This window comes from Cydia strobilella, chromosome 14 (genome assembly GCF_947568885.1).
Source record: "Cydia strobilella chromosome 14, ilCydStro3.1, whole genome shotgun sequence".
In the NCBI taxonomy this organism is placed as follows: domain Eukaryota; kingdom Metazoa; phylum Arthropoda; class Insecta; order Lepidoptera; family Tortricidae; genus Cydia; species Cydia strobilella.
The window spans coordinates 7,335,485-7,352,770 of NC_086054.1; the positions used below are offsets into that span (position 1 = coordinate 7,335,485).

At 38.5% G+C, this 17,286-nt stretch overlaps 1 protein-coding gene across 1 annotated transcript in view; it reads right to left on the reverse strand.

Annotated features, from left to right (window-relative positions):
* Window positions 1-17,286, reverse strand: part of LOC134747132 (dynein axonemal heavy chain 1-like) — a 69,288-nt gene that overhangs the window by 37,465 nt on the left and 14,537 nt on the right. The window contains exons 13-30 of the mRNA XM_063681713.1: window positions 14,486-14,573; window positions 12,951-13,169; window positions 12,671-12,788; window positions 12,330-12,471; window positions 10,620-10,761; window positions 10,254-10,481; window positions 9,183-9,281; window positions 8,546-8,689; window positions 7,833-8,013; window positions 7,456-7,616; window positions 7,273-7,372; window positions 5,812-6,003; window positions 5,242-5,419; window positions 4,714-4,846; window positions 4,026-4,253; window positions 3,651-3,789; window positions 3,268-3,446; window positions 325-488 (exon numbers count right to left, since the gene is read on the reverse strand). Of these exons, the coding sequence (XP_063537783.1) occupies window positions 325-488; window positions 3,268-3,446; window positions 3,651-3,789; window positions 4,026-4,253; window positions 4,714-4,846; window positions 5,242-5,419; window positions 5,812-6,003; window positions 7,273-7,372; window positions 7,456-7,616; window positions 7,833-8,013; window positions 8,546-8,689; window positions 9,183-9,281; window positions 10,254-10,481; window positions 10,620-10,761; window positions 12,330-12,471; window positions 12,671-12,788; window positions 12,951-13,169; window positions 14,486-14,573 (2,835 nt within the window). The remainder of the gene's footprint in view (window positions 1-324; window positions 489-3,267; window positions 3,447-3,650; window positions 3,790-4,025; window positions 4,254-4,713; window positions 4,847-5,241; window positions 5,420-5,811; window positions 6,004-7,272; window positions 7,373-7,455; window positions 7,617-7,832; window positions 8,014-8,545; window positions 8,690-9,182; window positions 9,282-10,253; window positions 10,482-10,619; window positions 10,762-12,329; window positions 12,472-12,670; window positions 12,789-12,950; window positions 13,170-14,485; window positions 14,574-17,286) is intronic.

Sequence of the window (17,286 nt, forward strand, 5' to 3'; positions counted from 1 at the left end):
TTATCGCAAATTCAACAAAAGTTGAAGATAGATAAACGAGCGCTAACGTTTGCAAATCAAGTTACCACAAAACTTATGCACGTGGACTAAAACGCTTCAATGTATTTTAGTCCTACTAGAAACGATTGAAGCATTTTAGTCGTATTCCTCATTACTGATGAAGTCTGGTCGTAAAATCCCCGTGGAATCAGCTTCTCTCTAACGGTGTCCCGCCATCTGTGCCTTTGTTTGGCATCGTGAAGCGCGACGTGCAGCTGGTTGTCCAGGGTGGACTGGACTTGATCTGATTTGATAATTCTAGTAAAAGAGTTTATTTCCAGGTACCTGAGCTGGCACATCCACTGGAAGTCAGTAACATTCTTGACGTTTTCATCGACGAGCATACGCGTCACGTCTCGAGCGTGCACCTCTATCACGATCAGGGCGCAGAGGACCTCTCGTTGGAAGTACGTCAGCTCGCCCTTCACTAGGGCACGGAGGCTGTCCAGCTGTGGGCAAAGAGTTACTAAGTGCCAGTTGCACCATCCACACTTGACTGACTGATCAACGTCACCCGGCGCGCCGCGGCGGTGTAGTTACTATGAAACTTTCCATACAATCACAATTTAGCGAACAATTTGGTGCAACCGACCCTAAGTGCATGGTATAGTATCTCTGAAGAGGAGTAATGTAATGCTGATAATAATGCCATCTCTGGGTTATGCTGGACATATATTCCTCAGCCGTGGTGCCCTGTTGAGCTAAAAAGCGGTATCTCAATTGAAGATTGCATGCAAATAAGTACCTTAAATTTGAATCATAACGTTCCATTTCCAGTTCATTCGTTTTTGAGATACCGCCTTTAGCATAAGGAGGGCTGAGTGTGGCTAGATATCATTCTTGTGTGTAGATAGTAGAAAACAAAATATACCAAAACAAATATTTAAGCAGGTAACTTAATCGTATTTAATTAAATCTAGAAGAATATATTTTAATAAAAAATGTTTTGATAGTGTTACTAACCTTACGTTGCAAATGAACTAGGAAACAAAATAAATTTGAAACGTAAAAGTAGTTTTTTTAATATGTAGTGCAAACACCGTACAATGACAGACTGACGTATTTAGACGAATAAAAAAACCAAATGACGTTTGGTTTGACGGGAAATTTTGAAATTATTTCTAAGTTGTTTTTTAATATAAATTCCGTTTAAACATATTTTTGGTCAGATTTATGTTAAGATATTAACAAACAGCGTTTCTTTATATCACAACCAACCTTGTAAGTTGTGTTGAGTTGTGCTCTTACTCATTCAACCAAACCAACGCAGGCAAGATGAAAAGCAATGCCGGCCGGGCCGCGCCGAATCTGTGTACCTTCTTGTATGTACATCGGTATAAGGGCAAGGTAAGTAAATTTTCGAGTTTATAATATATATATACCTCCTGAACATTTATTTATTATTTCATCTTTATCAAAAGCTTTGATAGAGGCTTCGGGTAAAGCATATTTATGAAATGTTGGCGATGGAACATGGAACATTGTAACATTTCAAATAACAGCCGTTGAACTAGCACCATTCTTAGTGCCCGTAAGGCCCGTCATACACGTTGCTCTGATTATCATAATTAAGATACTATTTTCCGTGCCTAGGTCTTAATCTGATAAATCAACTACAACCTGCCAAAATTAGAAAGACATACATCTACTGATAAAATCCAACCACAATACGTTACCTTTGTCGACATTTTACATGAATAATATCCCGATTCACTGATTTCTTGTTACCTAACATTAAATGTGACAATAGCACACCCTTAAAATGCATGCTCAACACTTGTCCTGTTTCGCTGTAAAATAACCTTTTTATACTTTTGATAACATCTTAACTGTTAATATATTTTCAGGTATTAAAAAGCTTTCAGAATAAAGTTGCGACACGGCAGGTATCGTGCTTTTCTTCGATAAGTTTTTCGATGTTGTCAATGGCAATTTCAGTGAACCTAAAAAAGAAAAATCTACCTAATCTAATGCGCTGTAACACCCAGATCACCGCACCACAAATTGTGGATAAAAAGCTTGAATGTTCTCAAAACTATGAAATATGCGACAAAAATGGATCTAAATTAAATCAAAAAAAGTTGGATCAAACTATTGAAGCTTTCCAAGTTATTTTGGGATCAAGAAGAAGAAATGAATTAGGTTGCCTCTAATTATTGTTTAAAACATAGTCAGGAAATAAATTGTTACATACTTGCTGTTAAGTTATTTTCACGGAAGTGCGCTTAAAGCGTCGCTGTATTTGCATGTGTCTTAGTTACTTGGAATGGAACGTATGTAAATAAGTAGGTACTTATAAATAATATATTGTACTTGATTCAACATAAGTTTTCATTTATTTATTCTGAAAAACTGATTTATGTAGTTTTCTAAGCAAATGGAAATTGGTACGACAAAGATTACTACATATATAAATCAGTTTCCAATATTAAAGTTGTTACATGTAGGTAAAGAACCCATAAGTACGTGTGTGTGTGTGTGTGTGTGTGTGTGTGTGTGTGTGTGTGTGTGTGTGTGTGTGTGTGTGTGTGTGTGTGTGTGTGTGTACATGTGTGCGTGTTTACTGCATATACAGTCTCATTAGTTGAGAGCAGGACCGCTAGGGGCAGCACTAGTAGAGACGTGAACGTGAAATGTCCGAGAGTTTCTTATCTATTACAGTAATAACATATACTAATCTATGCCTAAGTGTCGCATACGTACATACAGGGTGGGGCCTGTAACACGAGCAAATAATTAGAACATAGATTGTACTCCTCAAACAATGACACTTTTGTTCAATAACTTTTAAAAATTATGAAGTCTTTAGATTTCCTAATTTTTATACAAATTAAATATTATCTTCAATGTAGGTACGCCATCATCATTATAATTGACGTTGCTTGTCAAGCTTTAAACATAACAAAATTCGCAATACCTACATTGCATCGTAGAATAAAATGCGCTAAAAATTAAAACACAAGATATTTTTAAATGGCGCTGAAGTAATATTGGTAAGTTTGAGAAGTACAGATTACAGGTTAATTTATTGCTCCTGTTATAAGCCCTACCCGGTTTACGGGAAACTTGTAAAAATGAGGCCTTTACAAGTTTCCCGACGGTCTTTCCCAGTAAGAAAAATTAAAGTGCTATCACCGGGGTGTGCCTTTGCTTGTATATCATGTAGGACATTAGAGGACAAACTGTCACCAATCCAAAAGATATCATCTTCTAAATATGAACTTTTACCATCCTCAAGTTCTCATCAAAGAACTGATCCATCCTGTATTCGCTGATGGCATTTTCTACCCCCGCCGTCCAGGCGGTTTGCGAGCCAGCTATCACCACCTGTCCCGGCCAGCGCAGCACCCATTCTGAGCGCGGGAGCGTCCACAGCTCTTCGATACCAGCTACCAGGGTTAACCGGACTGGACAAGGATTTAAAATCTCAATCAAGAATCAAGAGAATAAAAATCATTTTATTATCCCTAACCAGTAACAGATTTATATTTTAGAAATCGAAATTTTTGAGACTATTTGCAACATATCCATGTATTTATTCAAGCGAAGAGTAAGTCCCCAATCCACATTGGACTAGCGTTCGGACATGGACTTCCCTGAATGATACTTACTGCTATGCCTCATGGTGTCCTCAAGCAGCAGCAACCACTGCTCAACGTTGGAACTTGGGTAGAATTGATACTTGAGGTCCACGATTTCGCCTTCACTCGAATGCATTTGCGTGATTTTCAGATCATATTCAAATGTGACCTGCAAACAGTAAGATTAAATAGTTAGAAAAGGATCGAATAGACACATTTACCTTGATTTCTGAAACAGTTCCTCAAATACGGTAGGTCTTCCTTCGGAAAAGAACCACAAACTTATTTTTCTTTCTGAGTGGACAAGGGCGCGTTTCAGATCCATGTATCTGTCAAAGCCTCGCGCTTCCATTTTTCTTTTACTATGTCTTGAATTAACATCGTCTAACCTATCATACCACAGACCTTGGCAATATTCTCGAAGCATTTCCTCAAATGAGGCTGCACCGCCTTAGGGTTGCGTGACTGCGAGAGAATCTCCAACAGCTCGTCATCGCTAAGGAAGAAGAAGCGAGGGAACCGGACGCGTTTCAGCTCCATGTATTCGTTGAGGCCTCGCGACACCACCGCTAGAAGATGCCGGGCTTCAACGACGCTGTCGTACATCCGCGTGTCCGGACAAATTATCATAATCTGTAAACAGGTTCATATAAACATTTGAACATAACTAGAACATGTCATTAAAACCACAATGACCAGACGTCTTTCATGCAACCAAGTTATGTCAAAAAGCATTTCAAAATTTTAGTCTGATCTACCATGTTGTGTCACGCAATTCTCCCAGACGTGCCAACGCGAAGACCGGCAACGTTATACCACTTACGCCACGTTAACATTCATACATTTCATACCATTGTACATTTCACTTGCGACACATTGCTAGAGAATAGAGATACATGATCTTAAAGAAGCAAAAATAGCAACATCAGTGGATTTTACCTGTGAATGTTGCTGACTTTGATTATATAGGTATGAAACATGTCTTGAGACATTTTTGACGTTTCATGATTAAAGGGTGGAGTATACGGACACTTTAGGCATGGAACGGCACATTTGTTCTCTGAAGAATCCCTGCATGGTAATAGAATAATACCTTATTACAAGCAACAGCCGCTGACATGATGCGCCTCCAAATTCTCTCCATAGTATTATATTTTTTCGCTTCCATTGGCAATTGGCGAGATATGTCTTCTGAAGTGAAGATCGGCTCCAAATACATCCACTCCCTTTTTAAAACAAGAGAATTTTAAAAGAATGTTTTTTTAATTACAATAACTTTATGGCAAAAATTTAATTTTTGGTAGAAGTTTTATCGCTGACTGTACTTTTCTTTCCACAGGCAACTAAAACTCATCGAGACATTTCTAACAACTCCAAACACAATTAGTTTGCGTTGTTTTATCACACAGTTTCCATGGCCAACCCCTTCTCCATAAATCAGCTCCATATCATCATAATATTGCATTGTTATGCGATTTACATATGTATGCAAAATTTCAGCTTAATCAGACATCGGGAATTTGATCAAATTTAGCTTCCAATATTTGACCCACGCTAACCAAGTCACATATTTAAACATCAGGGCAAATCAAATAAAAGCTTGTAAAAATAAGTAACTCACTTCTGGCACTCAATCCACTCGTCAACGAATTTCTGCGTCTGATTGAGCTTATCACCCCACTCCTGTATCCTCAATTCAAAAGCGGCCTTGAAGGGACTGAAACTAAGCTGCTGTGTCTGTAGCTGGTGCTCATCCAGCAGCTGAAGCGTCTCATCAGCAATTTTCATTATGAATGTTCCTGGAGAAATGTGCCAATAGAATTTAGTAATTTTGCGATTATTCGATGCGAGGTTAGGCTAGGTGGAGGACTATGATATGTCGAAACTCCATGCCATCGAACAGGCAGCACAATCCCACATCCCAGCCTATGAAGACGACCAAAGACTACTTTGTATAAGTTCCTACGAAAGTATGTTAGTTTGATGTTCAAAATCAGGTAATTAAAATATCAGTATTCTTGTAATGTAACATCCCGTTCAACGTTTCAGGTATTTTCTAAGATCCTAGAGTCCCACACAGCCAACATCCTATACCTAACGTCTGATCGATGGCAAGGAGTTCCTTTATCCATGAGAGGAGTCTGAAGTCGGTAAGAAGTAAGATGATGATGTTGATGAGGTAAGAACCTACCAGTATTCTTATACGGCGTCAGCTCTATGATCTTAGTGGCCCACTCTGCCTGCATCTTATCCAGCGACTGCTCGATCACGTACTCCTTGCTGGCGAGCTCTCCGATATCCGCGATCAACTCTGCATGCGCGGCCACGCCCTGCTTCAGGCACATCGAGAACGTCTGCTTCTCGTTCATGGTTACCGTGATACCTGTAGGCCGAGCACATGATTGGCGCGACAGTATCTCGCCGCGAGATAGACTACCCGTCTTTTACTAACTGTATGCATTAAAGGGGACGGGTAGTCTTTGTCGCGGCGATATAATCTCGCGCCAATCATGTGCTAGCCCGGCTGGTGAAGACAACATGCTTGAAGCATCATATATGCCATTATTGTGGTCCGGCGAAAAGGCACTACTGCTGTAAGATTTAAATAGAAATCGGATCTATAGACAAGCGACAATTACAAGGTGTAACAAATATAGTGGGGATCCGTTAAGGGCGTATTCGCATCGTGTTCTGATTAGGAAAAGTAGAAGAAAATATTTTTGACGCGAAGAATTTTTGGCCTTTGTTTGGAGGGCTAGACCTGCCCTTGGCTTGCTCATACCATAGAGTAACTGATACTAGAGCGTTACTGTCATAGTAAATTTCGTAACCCCAGTAAATTCACTGCCATCGACACACTTTAAAACTAAAAATGAAGTTTTATAAAAATACGATAGAATGTATTTAAATATAGATAAATGATTTTTTTTATTTGCATTAATTATTTTTATGATTTTGACCCATGTTCTTTCACTAATATGCGTTAAAATTGTTAAATAACAAACGAAACCGTCAACGCCATCTATACGACTGTAGGCCAAAACTAGTAGCGCCCTCTGAACGAGAATCAAATTTTCTTGATTTTCGAGGCACGTTTTTTCCTTAGACTGTATCCATCTATTACGGAGTTATATCTATCTTTGCTCATACTATTTTTCGTTCACCCGCTCACGCCGCGCACCCGCTACGCCCTAATACTTAGCTTGTAAGAGAGCTATATTTATTTGATCAACGAAATCCAGGACTAAACCAGACACCAGTTAATCACACTTACATCACAAAGGCTGTGACTTCAGGCAAACTATGCGTTCCTAGAATTAATAACTACTACAGGGATAGAACCCTTAGGAAAAGAATTCTATATTGAAAATAAGAAGTCTAAATTTAAATCTATGTTAAAAATACACTACCTCAATATTTTGTAGTAATTGCACTACTATAAAATTAAGTTAAGTACATATGTAACTAGAGACTGATGACCCCACAGTCAAACTCTTTATTGAGTTTTGCGGGGTTATGATTATTGTAAGAATACTCTGTATTTTATTAAATAAATAAAATAAATAATAAAAAGGACTACCAACAAGTCAGAGAGGAAAGTTGTAATGCCATACTTGAGGGCAATATCAAGCTAAAGAGAATGTATACTGACCCGCTCTCTCCATAAATTCGTTCCAATGCCTTTCCTTCATTCCTGGATTCCTCACGGCTTGCAATACAGGAACAAGCGGTCTGAATTCATCAATATCATCCTATAATACAATTTATCGGTAAGTGTTTGGAAATACTTCTAAGACTGAATACTTGAATACATCCCTCTGTAAAAAGCACGCACCCGAATTGTAATAGCCACGTGTTGCACTTTGGGCATATCAGCGAAAGTCTTTGTACACTTGACTATAGTCTTGTAGTACTCGTTGATCAGCGGCTCGATGGAATCAGCATCGACATACATTAGCGGGTTGTCGAACCAGACTTCTCTGGCCTTAAGGAAGTCTGTAAAGCCATGGTGGAAGGGTTTCAAGTGACATATCATACATTAGTATTGAGTAGTTTTAATAGATACTTTAGTACTGAGAATATCAAAGAATTTCTTATAATTTCGATCTTCATTGCAAGCAACAAATTGCTTCGAAAATCATTATCACAAAAATACCTTGTAAATCTTAATTCCTTAAGTATCTAACCTCATAAAACCATAGAATTACAAACCTGAAGCAGTGACCCAAAGATTTCTGTAGGGTTCGAACTCTTTGACCAATCGGTTGAGGTCCGTGTATGGCACTACCGGTTGACCGAACAGCTTCTGTCGTTGATTCAATATCCGACCCCAGTCCTGAGAGTCCTTCATTGCCTTCCAAGCCTTCTTTATATCGTTTGCAATCTCATGAACCTGAACAATGTTACGATTAATCCTTATGACGTCTGGTACTTTTTTTAATTAGGAACCTAAGTATTTCGTAACAAACGGCAGCCATTTACAGACCACGCTATTGAGGAAGCGCCAGGATCGGAGCCACGCTCATGCGTTTAGCTATTAGCGAGGGTGCGTTTCGATTCTTGCATGCGTATGTGAATGAATCAACTTTTTCTCGGCATTCGTTGGCATGGTTACGTTCCCCTAAGTCACTATGTGAAAACCTGATTTTGAGGCATTTAAATTCACCAAACACGTTTTGTTGTGATAGCAATTTCCTCTAACAAACTCTGCTACTTTTGTCCACTCGCTGACGGGACGGAATAACAATAAGAAATAGTTGATCCACCCATGTATCATCGTCCTAATAAGAACTTCAGCATTTCAAAAACCCCACAGTAGTACCATACGACTGGTGAGGGAGATTTAAAACAACACAGGAGAGTCGCACAGCCGAGAAACGGTTGAAAACTTATTTGATTAGAACGGACTAAAACGTTATACGTACCCTGGAAAAGTCACACTGCAAAGTCAGCTGCATACACTGAGCGTTAAACATGTCAATCTTATCTGAAAGTGTCTGCTCGTCCATCTGGTGAAGCTTCCAAAACTTCTCCTGTTCCTCTTCCAGAAAGTCCGTCGTGGTCACCACCTAAATAATCAAACGTAGAAACGTAGAATAATATATTTGGGGACGGGTTCCACAAATATATTGTTTCCACAAATATATTGTATTTAGTCTCATCATCTTCAATACGGAGATGGTTGAAATTTTATCATCACTTTACACTTTCAAACTTACAAAGATACTTGCTTGAAAGTGAGAGCCACGATGACAGAAATCGCGACCATCTTAGGCCCGTTAGAAGGTGAAGATGACAATTTATTTTACGCAGTTTTTCGGAATGAAAAATCGTTCCATAGCAGCAGGGCCTGATTTACCCACAGGCTAATAAGGCTAGAGCCTATGGCGCAAGGACCAAGGGGGCGCGCAAGGGGGCGCGGCGGCGGCTCGTGAGTTGGGACAAGCGGGGGGCGGATATACATTAGTCAGCCTAGGGCGGTCAGAACTCTAAGTCAGGCCCTGCATAGCAGTTAAGTAGAGATCGACGGCAGCAGTAATTCAATGAGGTGATGCAAGTTACCTGTTTTGTGATGTTTAGAGGCCAACCGATAGCTTCCCATAATGCTTTGAAATCTTCATTTTCCAATGGCGTAAAAAACGCGTCTAACACTTCGTAATCCTGCAACGGAAACAGCGAATCAGGACTTGTACACCCCCCTTTTATACAAATCTTCTGGTTTAGCCCTAGAATGCCGGAACGCAGATCCGCGGACGAGGAAAAAAAACCGGCAGAAGAGAGCTTATCCTTAATTATACGAGTAGTTGGTCAAACCAAATTGTCAGTAAATAAGAGCAAAAAACTATACTCATCCTTTTCTTTTGGGTGCTAGTAAGATACTCTCTGTCTATGTTTGAAATGAGACAGTCCTTTGACAAACTATAAATCTATTGCCGATCCCTCCCTCCAATCCATCCATCCCGCTGATCAGACTAAGTAGTCATACTTGTAAAATATTATATAATACATACCTATATCTCCTAACAAGCGGGAGGTCCCGAGTTCGAGTTCGGTAAGGCCATTTATTTGCATGTTTATCATGCATACATGTTTATAAGAATTTATATATACCTATGTATTATATTTATCGGCGTCTAGTACTCACAACGGAAGCCTTATTAACCTTACTGTGGGACTAGGTTGGTCTGTGTAAAATTGTCCTAAATATTAGAATATGTACCTACTAACTTTACTTATGAATAATGGCAAGTTTTTGCCGCTCACCGCAATCGATGGGTGAAATTCCCTTTACGTCTCTTTCTTGCTTCTGAAGAAAGCCGTTGATAATCTAAATGTTTATAAAAAGCTACGGATATATAAAATCTTAGTACCGTTTTGCTATCACCATCGCCTACATATTTATTCTTAGAGGATATAACCAAACGGAGTAGCCATTAACAGGCGTTCCCCTCTGTCGAAAATAGTCGGCCAAAATGGTCATACACAATGTATGGACTGACGTTTATATATCTGACATGGCTATTTTGATGTTACGTATATACATTTGACGTTCCCCTTCCCCGCAAAAGTTGGCAGACTTTTTTGTACAGCAAATTACATTTCCTCCAAGTATTTATTACATTTGCATCTTACCGTGTGAACTTTCTTCATTATATCCTCCTGAGTCTTCAGAGCGAATGGTATGCCCTCCATCCACTCCCTAATTTCGAACACATGTTCAATAGTATTCGGTTTTTCACCCAGCTTCCTCATAATGTTTTTATAGGCTTGTATCACGTCTTCGACGACATTCTTTACCTCTTCCGCCCACATGGCCAATAAGGCCTTCATTATATCTGACCTCTTGTTTACTAATATTTGCTGGGAAAACAATAAATTTAAATTAGTATTTCTAAAGCCATATTTTCAAAAATGTTAATATCCAGGGAGGGAAATGAGGACTAAGTTTGTATGGAGAATCGATCGTTCCCTATTATCTTAAACAACAATTATAATAACCTTCAATGTATCAACATTTATAGCGAAAGGTCCGATGTTGATGTATTGAGGTAAACGCCAGATCAATTCTTGTTTTGCGTCGTAATGAGCTTGAACCTCTTCGCGGATTTCTGAAGCTGAGTGCTTCTCCTGTCGGTAATTTCTAAAACGTAAATAGCAGTTATTTTTAGACACAATTTCCATTTTAAAACCCGTATAAAACTATAAAGGATTTGGCACACTAGATGCGTTCTGCGGGCAGCGGTCAGGTCAAACTTCAACTTCAAAGGTTGCTGTCGATGTTGTTCATTCATAATGCGGGTTTGACCTGACCGCTGACCGCAGAACGCATCCAGTGTGGCAAATCCTTAAAGAGTAGGTAATTTGATTGTGATGTCACATACTAGTGTTTCATATAAACTGCATAGTAGCAAAATCGTTTTAACAGTTCGAATCGAAAAAGAAACTGATTTGACTAGTAGTCAAATACCCTGTTCTGGCCCTCTTGTGTTTTGTACCATAAAGTAGTACAGTACATACATACAAAATTATTTAGAAACCGTTTATCTTCCATTTCCGTACCATTCTGTACCTTGTCTCGGTGACAATCAATATGAAAGTCGTTAGGGACTTTATACTAACAAAGATAATTGATTGTAATAGAGAGGTAGTCTAAGAAAAAAACGTGCCCCTTAGTTTGACATCCAAAACAGATGGCGCTAAACTGCACCATATGTTTTGCGACTTTTGCGGTCACTCAATTGTCAAACGTCAACTATTGACAATCAGAGTTACCGCAAAATGTATGGAGCTGAACAGCGCCATCTAGTTTACCTGTCAACTTAGAAGCACGAAATTGTCTCTCTGTTTACACATATTACTCAATGTATATTTGATGATATTGTCACTGTGATGTGATAAAATACGAAATAGTACTGAAATTAAATTCCTTGTCCGTGTCTATAAGAAGTCTTAATTCAACAATTAAAGTCGACGAGTAGAAAATAGTAGATTGTGTCATAAAGGAGCTAAATGATATATTTACAGTGAGGGCGTACGGGATCAAAGTGGCACTTTTCTTCCCTGCTAGGAGGAATCAAAGTGGCCCTTTTCTGTTCTAGAACACGAGTTTTTTTTCTTTTTTTCATACTATATTTTTAGGTTAAATCATATTTTGGAACATAATAATTTTCTTATGGTTGATGTGAAAAGCAGTATGTGTCACATGGTAGCAAAATTATTTCCGCCTTGGAAGTTAATGCTTGAATCCTCGCTACGCTCAGGATTTAATTATAGAATCCTTCGCTTCGTTCAGGATTCAATGTATGCCCTCGACGTGAACAATATATGTCATCTTGCTCCCTTGTGACACAATCTACTATTTCATGGCCATAACTAGTATTGAAATATCCCTTACGATGGTATAAATATTATTCCCTCGTGCTTACGTTAACTTTCGACACCCATTGACGTAGAATAAAAAAACCGGACAAGTGCGAGTCGGACTCGCCCACCGAGGGTTTCGTACTTTTTAGTATTTGTTGTTGTAGCGGCAACAGAAATACATAATCTGTGAAAATTTCAACTGTCTATCTATCACGGTTAATGAGATACAGCCTGGTGACAGAGAGACTGACAGACGGACATCGGAGTCTTAGTAATAGGGTCCCGTTTTTACCCTTTGGGTACGGAACCCTAAAAAGACTGTAGATTAGGGCGGAAAATACTTACTCGACATATTCTTCGATATCCAACGTAAACAAATCCTTATAGCATTCATATTGGCGCAAGTAAGCGTTGAGTGGTATTATAGACTTGCGATAAGCCTTTAGCAAACGTTCCCTGTAGTCTACGACATTCGGCTCTAATAAGCCTAGAAGGAAATTAATATAAATTGAAGGAGTCCATCCAATAAATGTGGCTCGTCTCCATCAGAAAAGGGTCCTTAAGCACATGGATCCCTTATCTAACGGTCCTTTTGAAAATTAAGCATAAAGTAAAGACCCTTCTCTGATGGAAAGCCACATATTAACTATGTAATGTGATGTGAAAGGAGGTAAGGTAGCTTTTACCAATGGATGTGAGGAATAGCTCCTTATCGAAGACCAGTCCGGTCACAATCATGGGGTGCACTTGCGGAATGAAGTGACAGCGGTACAGCATCTCACGGAACAAGCGTTGGATCACAATCTGGGAATCAAAATAGTACAATCCACTAATTTGTCCCAAATATTCCCCATTTTTATAAAAGTTGGTTGAGCCAGTAACATGAGATACTGAGAGGTCTCAGAGGGTAAAAAAAAGTAGAGAATGGTGAATTACGTTGATGTATTTATTTGGGGACATACTAACCTCAAACTGCGGCGGAGGCGTGGTGTAATACGGTCCATCGGCATTCAGCATCAGAAAGAAGTAGAACAGCGTGACGGTCGGCGACCGGAATGGCGTGTTGATCAGGTCCGTGGGGTCCCACTCCCAGTCGTCGTCGCAGATGTACGTGCAGAGACAGGGCGTCTCGCACATGTACACAAACATCGCCATGGATTGCTCGATGCTGTAGCGGAGTGCGTACTGTGGGGACATGTGACAACGAAAGTAAATCAGCATCTTACTATCTAGATCAGCAATTTTCAAACTAAGATACTATTGATTTCATGTTATCAATTTTTGTTTTGTACAATAAAGTGATTTACTACTACTACTACTACTAAGTCAAAAATTGCAAACTTCATACAATCCGGTACGCAAAAAGGATATGGAACCCTGGCTGTGGCTCTCGGGTCATGTTTGGAGACCCCTGGTTTAGATAAACGCCATCATTGTGTAATGCCAAATTCGCAGAAAAAAACAGGCATTCTGTAAGGCGGATCTTCCAAACCATTTCTATATTTTTAACTGACTTCAAGATTTCAAAGGAGGTTCTCAATTCGGTTGTTTTTTTTTTTAATGTTTGTTACTCCATAACTCCATCATTTCTGAACCGATTTTGAAAATTCTTTTTTTGATTGTAAGTATATACATACAGAATCGAGGGAACTCCTCAAATGTGAAAGGCATACATATAGTGATTTTTGTATTTTTATAAACAAATCCAGCACTTCCATTTTAAAAAGTAACATTTGATGAAGTGGAACTGCTGATGATGATCAGAACGGAACTCTTCAATGACGCATAGTTTACGTTTGGCGATTTGTCCTCTTCGTTATGTTTGTTAAGCAAGTTAGGTTTTCAAGAAACATTTTTGTCAAGCTCGAGTTCTGATGATGGGATCCATGAGGAATCGAGGGAACTCCTCAAATGTGAAAGGCATACATATAGTGATTTTTGTATTTTTATAAACAAATCCAGCACTTCCATTTTAAAAAGTGACATTTTATGAAGTGGAATTGCTGATGATGATCAGAACGGAACTCTTCAATGACGCATAGTTCACGTTTGGCGATTTGTCCTCTTCGTTATGTTTGTTAAGCAAGTTAGGTTTTCAAGAAACATTTTTGTCAAGCTCGAGTTCTGATGATGGGATCCATGACGAATCGAGGGAACTCCTCAAATGTGAAAGGCATACATATAGTGATTTTTGTGTTTTTATAAACAAATCCAGCACTTCCATTTTAAAAAGTGACATTTGATGAAGTGGAACTGCTGATGATGATCAGAATGGAACTCTTCAATGACACATAGTTCACGTTCACGTTTGGCGATTTGTTCTCTTTCTTATGGACCCAGACCTAAACTTGGACCCGGACTCGGACCCGGACCCGGGTCTGAACATGGACCCCAGCTCGGACCTGGACCCGGACCGAACTCTATATAGGTAGGTATATAGGTATAGGTAACCTACCTATATTTGCGAAGTACCTATTAAAAAAATATTTAAAACTCCTCACCTGCATGCGAAACCTCACAAGTTGCATGAACCTGTATAGCTTGCTGACTTCATAAAACTCCCATTTCTTCTCGTAAATATTGAACCAGCTGTAATTTTGAGAATTTTAAAAGTGCTTACATATAATAAATTAGGTAAGGACTAATTTGTAGAAGTTAAATAAACCCCCTACATCGCATATAGTGCACGTAATGTGAACGGTTTTAATCTTTATTTATAAGTAACTAACTAGCTTACTATCAAACATTTAAAATAATAAAATTTATTTAGCAATTAGGGCACGCATTGCCAGAAATCCCGCTAGGAAACAAAAAGTTATGGCCCTCCAGATGGGTTTGAGCAAAAACACGGTGAAAAGAGTGCTTAATCAAGACCTGAGACTTCGTGCTTATAGGTATAAACGAAAAACTGGCCATCTTCTCAATGGTCGGCTTAAAGCTTTAAGGTTTAAAAGATCTAAAGCTTTATTGAAGAAGTACGCTAAAAATAAGCACCGTTGTATACTGTTTTCGGACGAGAAAATTTTTGACATAGAAGAAAACTGTAATAAACAAAATGATAGAGTGTACGCTCGCAATAGTAAAGAAGCGTCTAATAGCATTCCCCGTATTCAAAGAGGTCATCACCCTTCATCTGTGATGGTTTGGCTGGGAGTTTCTTATGCGGGCGTCACCATGGTATAGTATCTCTGAAGAGGAGTAATGTAATGCTGATAATAATGCCATCTCTGGGTTATGCTGGACATATATTCCTCAGCCGTGGTGCCCTGCTGAGCTAAAAAGCGGTATCTCAATTGAAGATTGCATGCAAATAAGTACCTTAAATTTGAATCATAACGTTCCATTTCCAGTTCATTCGTTTTTGAGATACCGCCTTTAGCATAAGGAGGGCTGAGTGTGGCTAGATATCATTCTTGTGTGTAGATAGTAGAAAACAAAATATACCAAAACGAATATTTAAGCAGGTAACTTAATCGTATTTAATTAAATCTAGAAGAATATATTTTAATAAAAAATGTTTTGATAGTGTTACTAACCTTACGTTGCAAATGAACTAGGAAACAAAATAAATTTGAAACGTAAAAGTAGTTTTTTTAATATGTAGTGCAAACACCGTACAATGACAGACTGACGTATTTAGACGAATAAAAAAACCAAATGACGTTTGGTTTGACGGGAAATTTTGAAATTATTTCTAAGTTGTTTTTTAATATAAATTCCGTTTAAACATATTTTTGGTCAGATTTATGTTAAGATATTAACAAACAGCGTTTCTTTATATCACAACCAACCTTGTAAGTTGTGTTGAGTTGTGCTCTTACTCATTCAACCAAACCAACGCAGGCAAGATGAAAAGCAATGCCGGCCGGGCCGCGCCGAATCTGTGTACCTTCTTGTATGTACATCGGTATAAGGGCAAGGTATGTAAATTTTCGAGTTTATAATATATATATACCTCCTGAACATTTATTTATTATTTCATCTTTATCAAAAGCTTTGATAGAGGCTTCGGGTAAAGCATACTTATGAAATGTTGGCGATGGAACATGGAACATTGTAACATTTCAAATAACAGCCGTTGAACTAGCACCATTCTTAGTGCCCGTAAGGCCCGTCATACACGTTGCTCTGATTATCATAATTAAGATACTATTTTCCGTGCCTAGGCACGGACCTAGGTCTTAATCTGATAAATCAACTACAACCTGCCAAAATTAGAAAGACATACATCTACTGATAAAATCCAACCACAATACGTTACCTTTGTCGACATTTTACATGAATAATATCCCGATTCACTGATTTCTTGTTACCTAACATTAAATGTGACAATAGCACACCCTTAAAATGCATGCTCAACACTTGTCCTGTTTCGCTGTAAAATAACCTTTTTATACTTTTGATAACATCTTAACTGTTAATATATTTTCAGGTATTAAAAAGCTTTCAGAATAAAGTTGCGACACGGCAGGTATCGTGCTTTTCTTCGATAAGTTTTTCGATGTTGTCAATGGCAATTTCAGTGAACCTAAAAAAGGAAAATCTACCTAATCTAATGCGCTGTAACACCCAGATCACCGCACCACAAATTGTGGATAAAAAGCTTGAATGTTCTCAAAACTATGAAATATGCGACAAAAATGGATCTAAATTAAATCAAAAAAAGTTGGATCAAACTATTGAAGCTTTCCAAGTTATTTTGGGATCAAGAAGAAGAAATGAATTAGGTTGCCTCTAATTATTGTTTAAAACATAGTCAGGAAATAAATTGTTACATACTTGCTGTTAAGTTATTTTCACGGAAGTGCGCTTAAAGCGTCGCTGTATTTGCATGTGTCTTAGTTACTTGGAATGGAACGTATGTAAATAAGTAGGTACTTATAAATAATATATTGTACTTGATTCAACATAAGTTTTCATTTATTTATTCTGAAAAACTGATTTATGTAGTTTTCTAAGCAAATGGAAATTGGTACGACAAAGATTACTACATAAATCAGTTTCCAATATTAAAGTTGTTACATGTAGGTAAAGAACCCATAAGTACGTGTGTGTGTGTGTGTGTGTGTGTGTGTGTGTGTACATGTGTGCGTGTTTACTGCATATACAGTCTCATTAGTTGAGAGCAGGACCGCTAGGGGCAGCACTAGTAGAGACGTGAACGTGAAATGTCCGAGAGTTTCTTATCTATTACAGTAATAACATATACTAATCTATGGGCGTCACTAGTATGCATTTTTGTGAGAAAGGAGTAAAAACTAGTGCCAAAGTGTACCAAGACACGGTGTTGACTAATATTGTG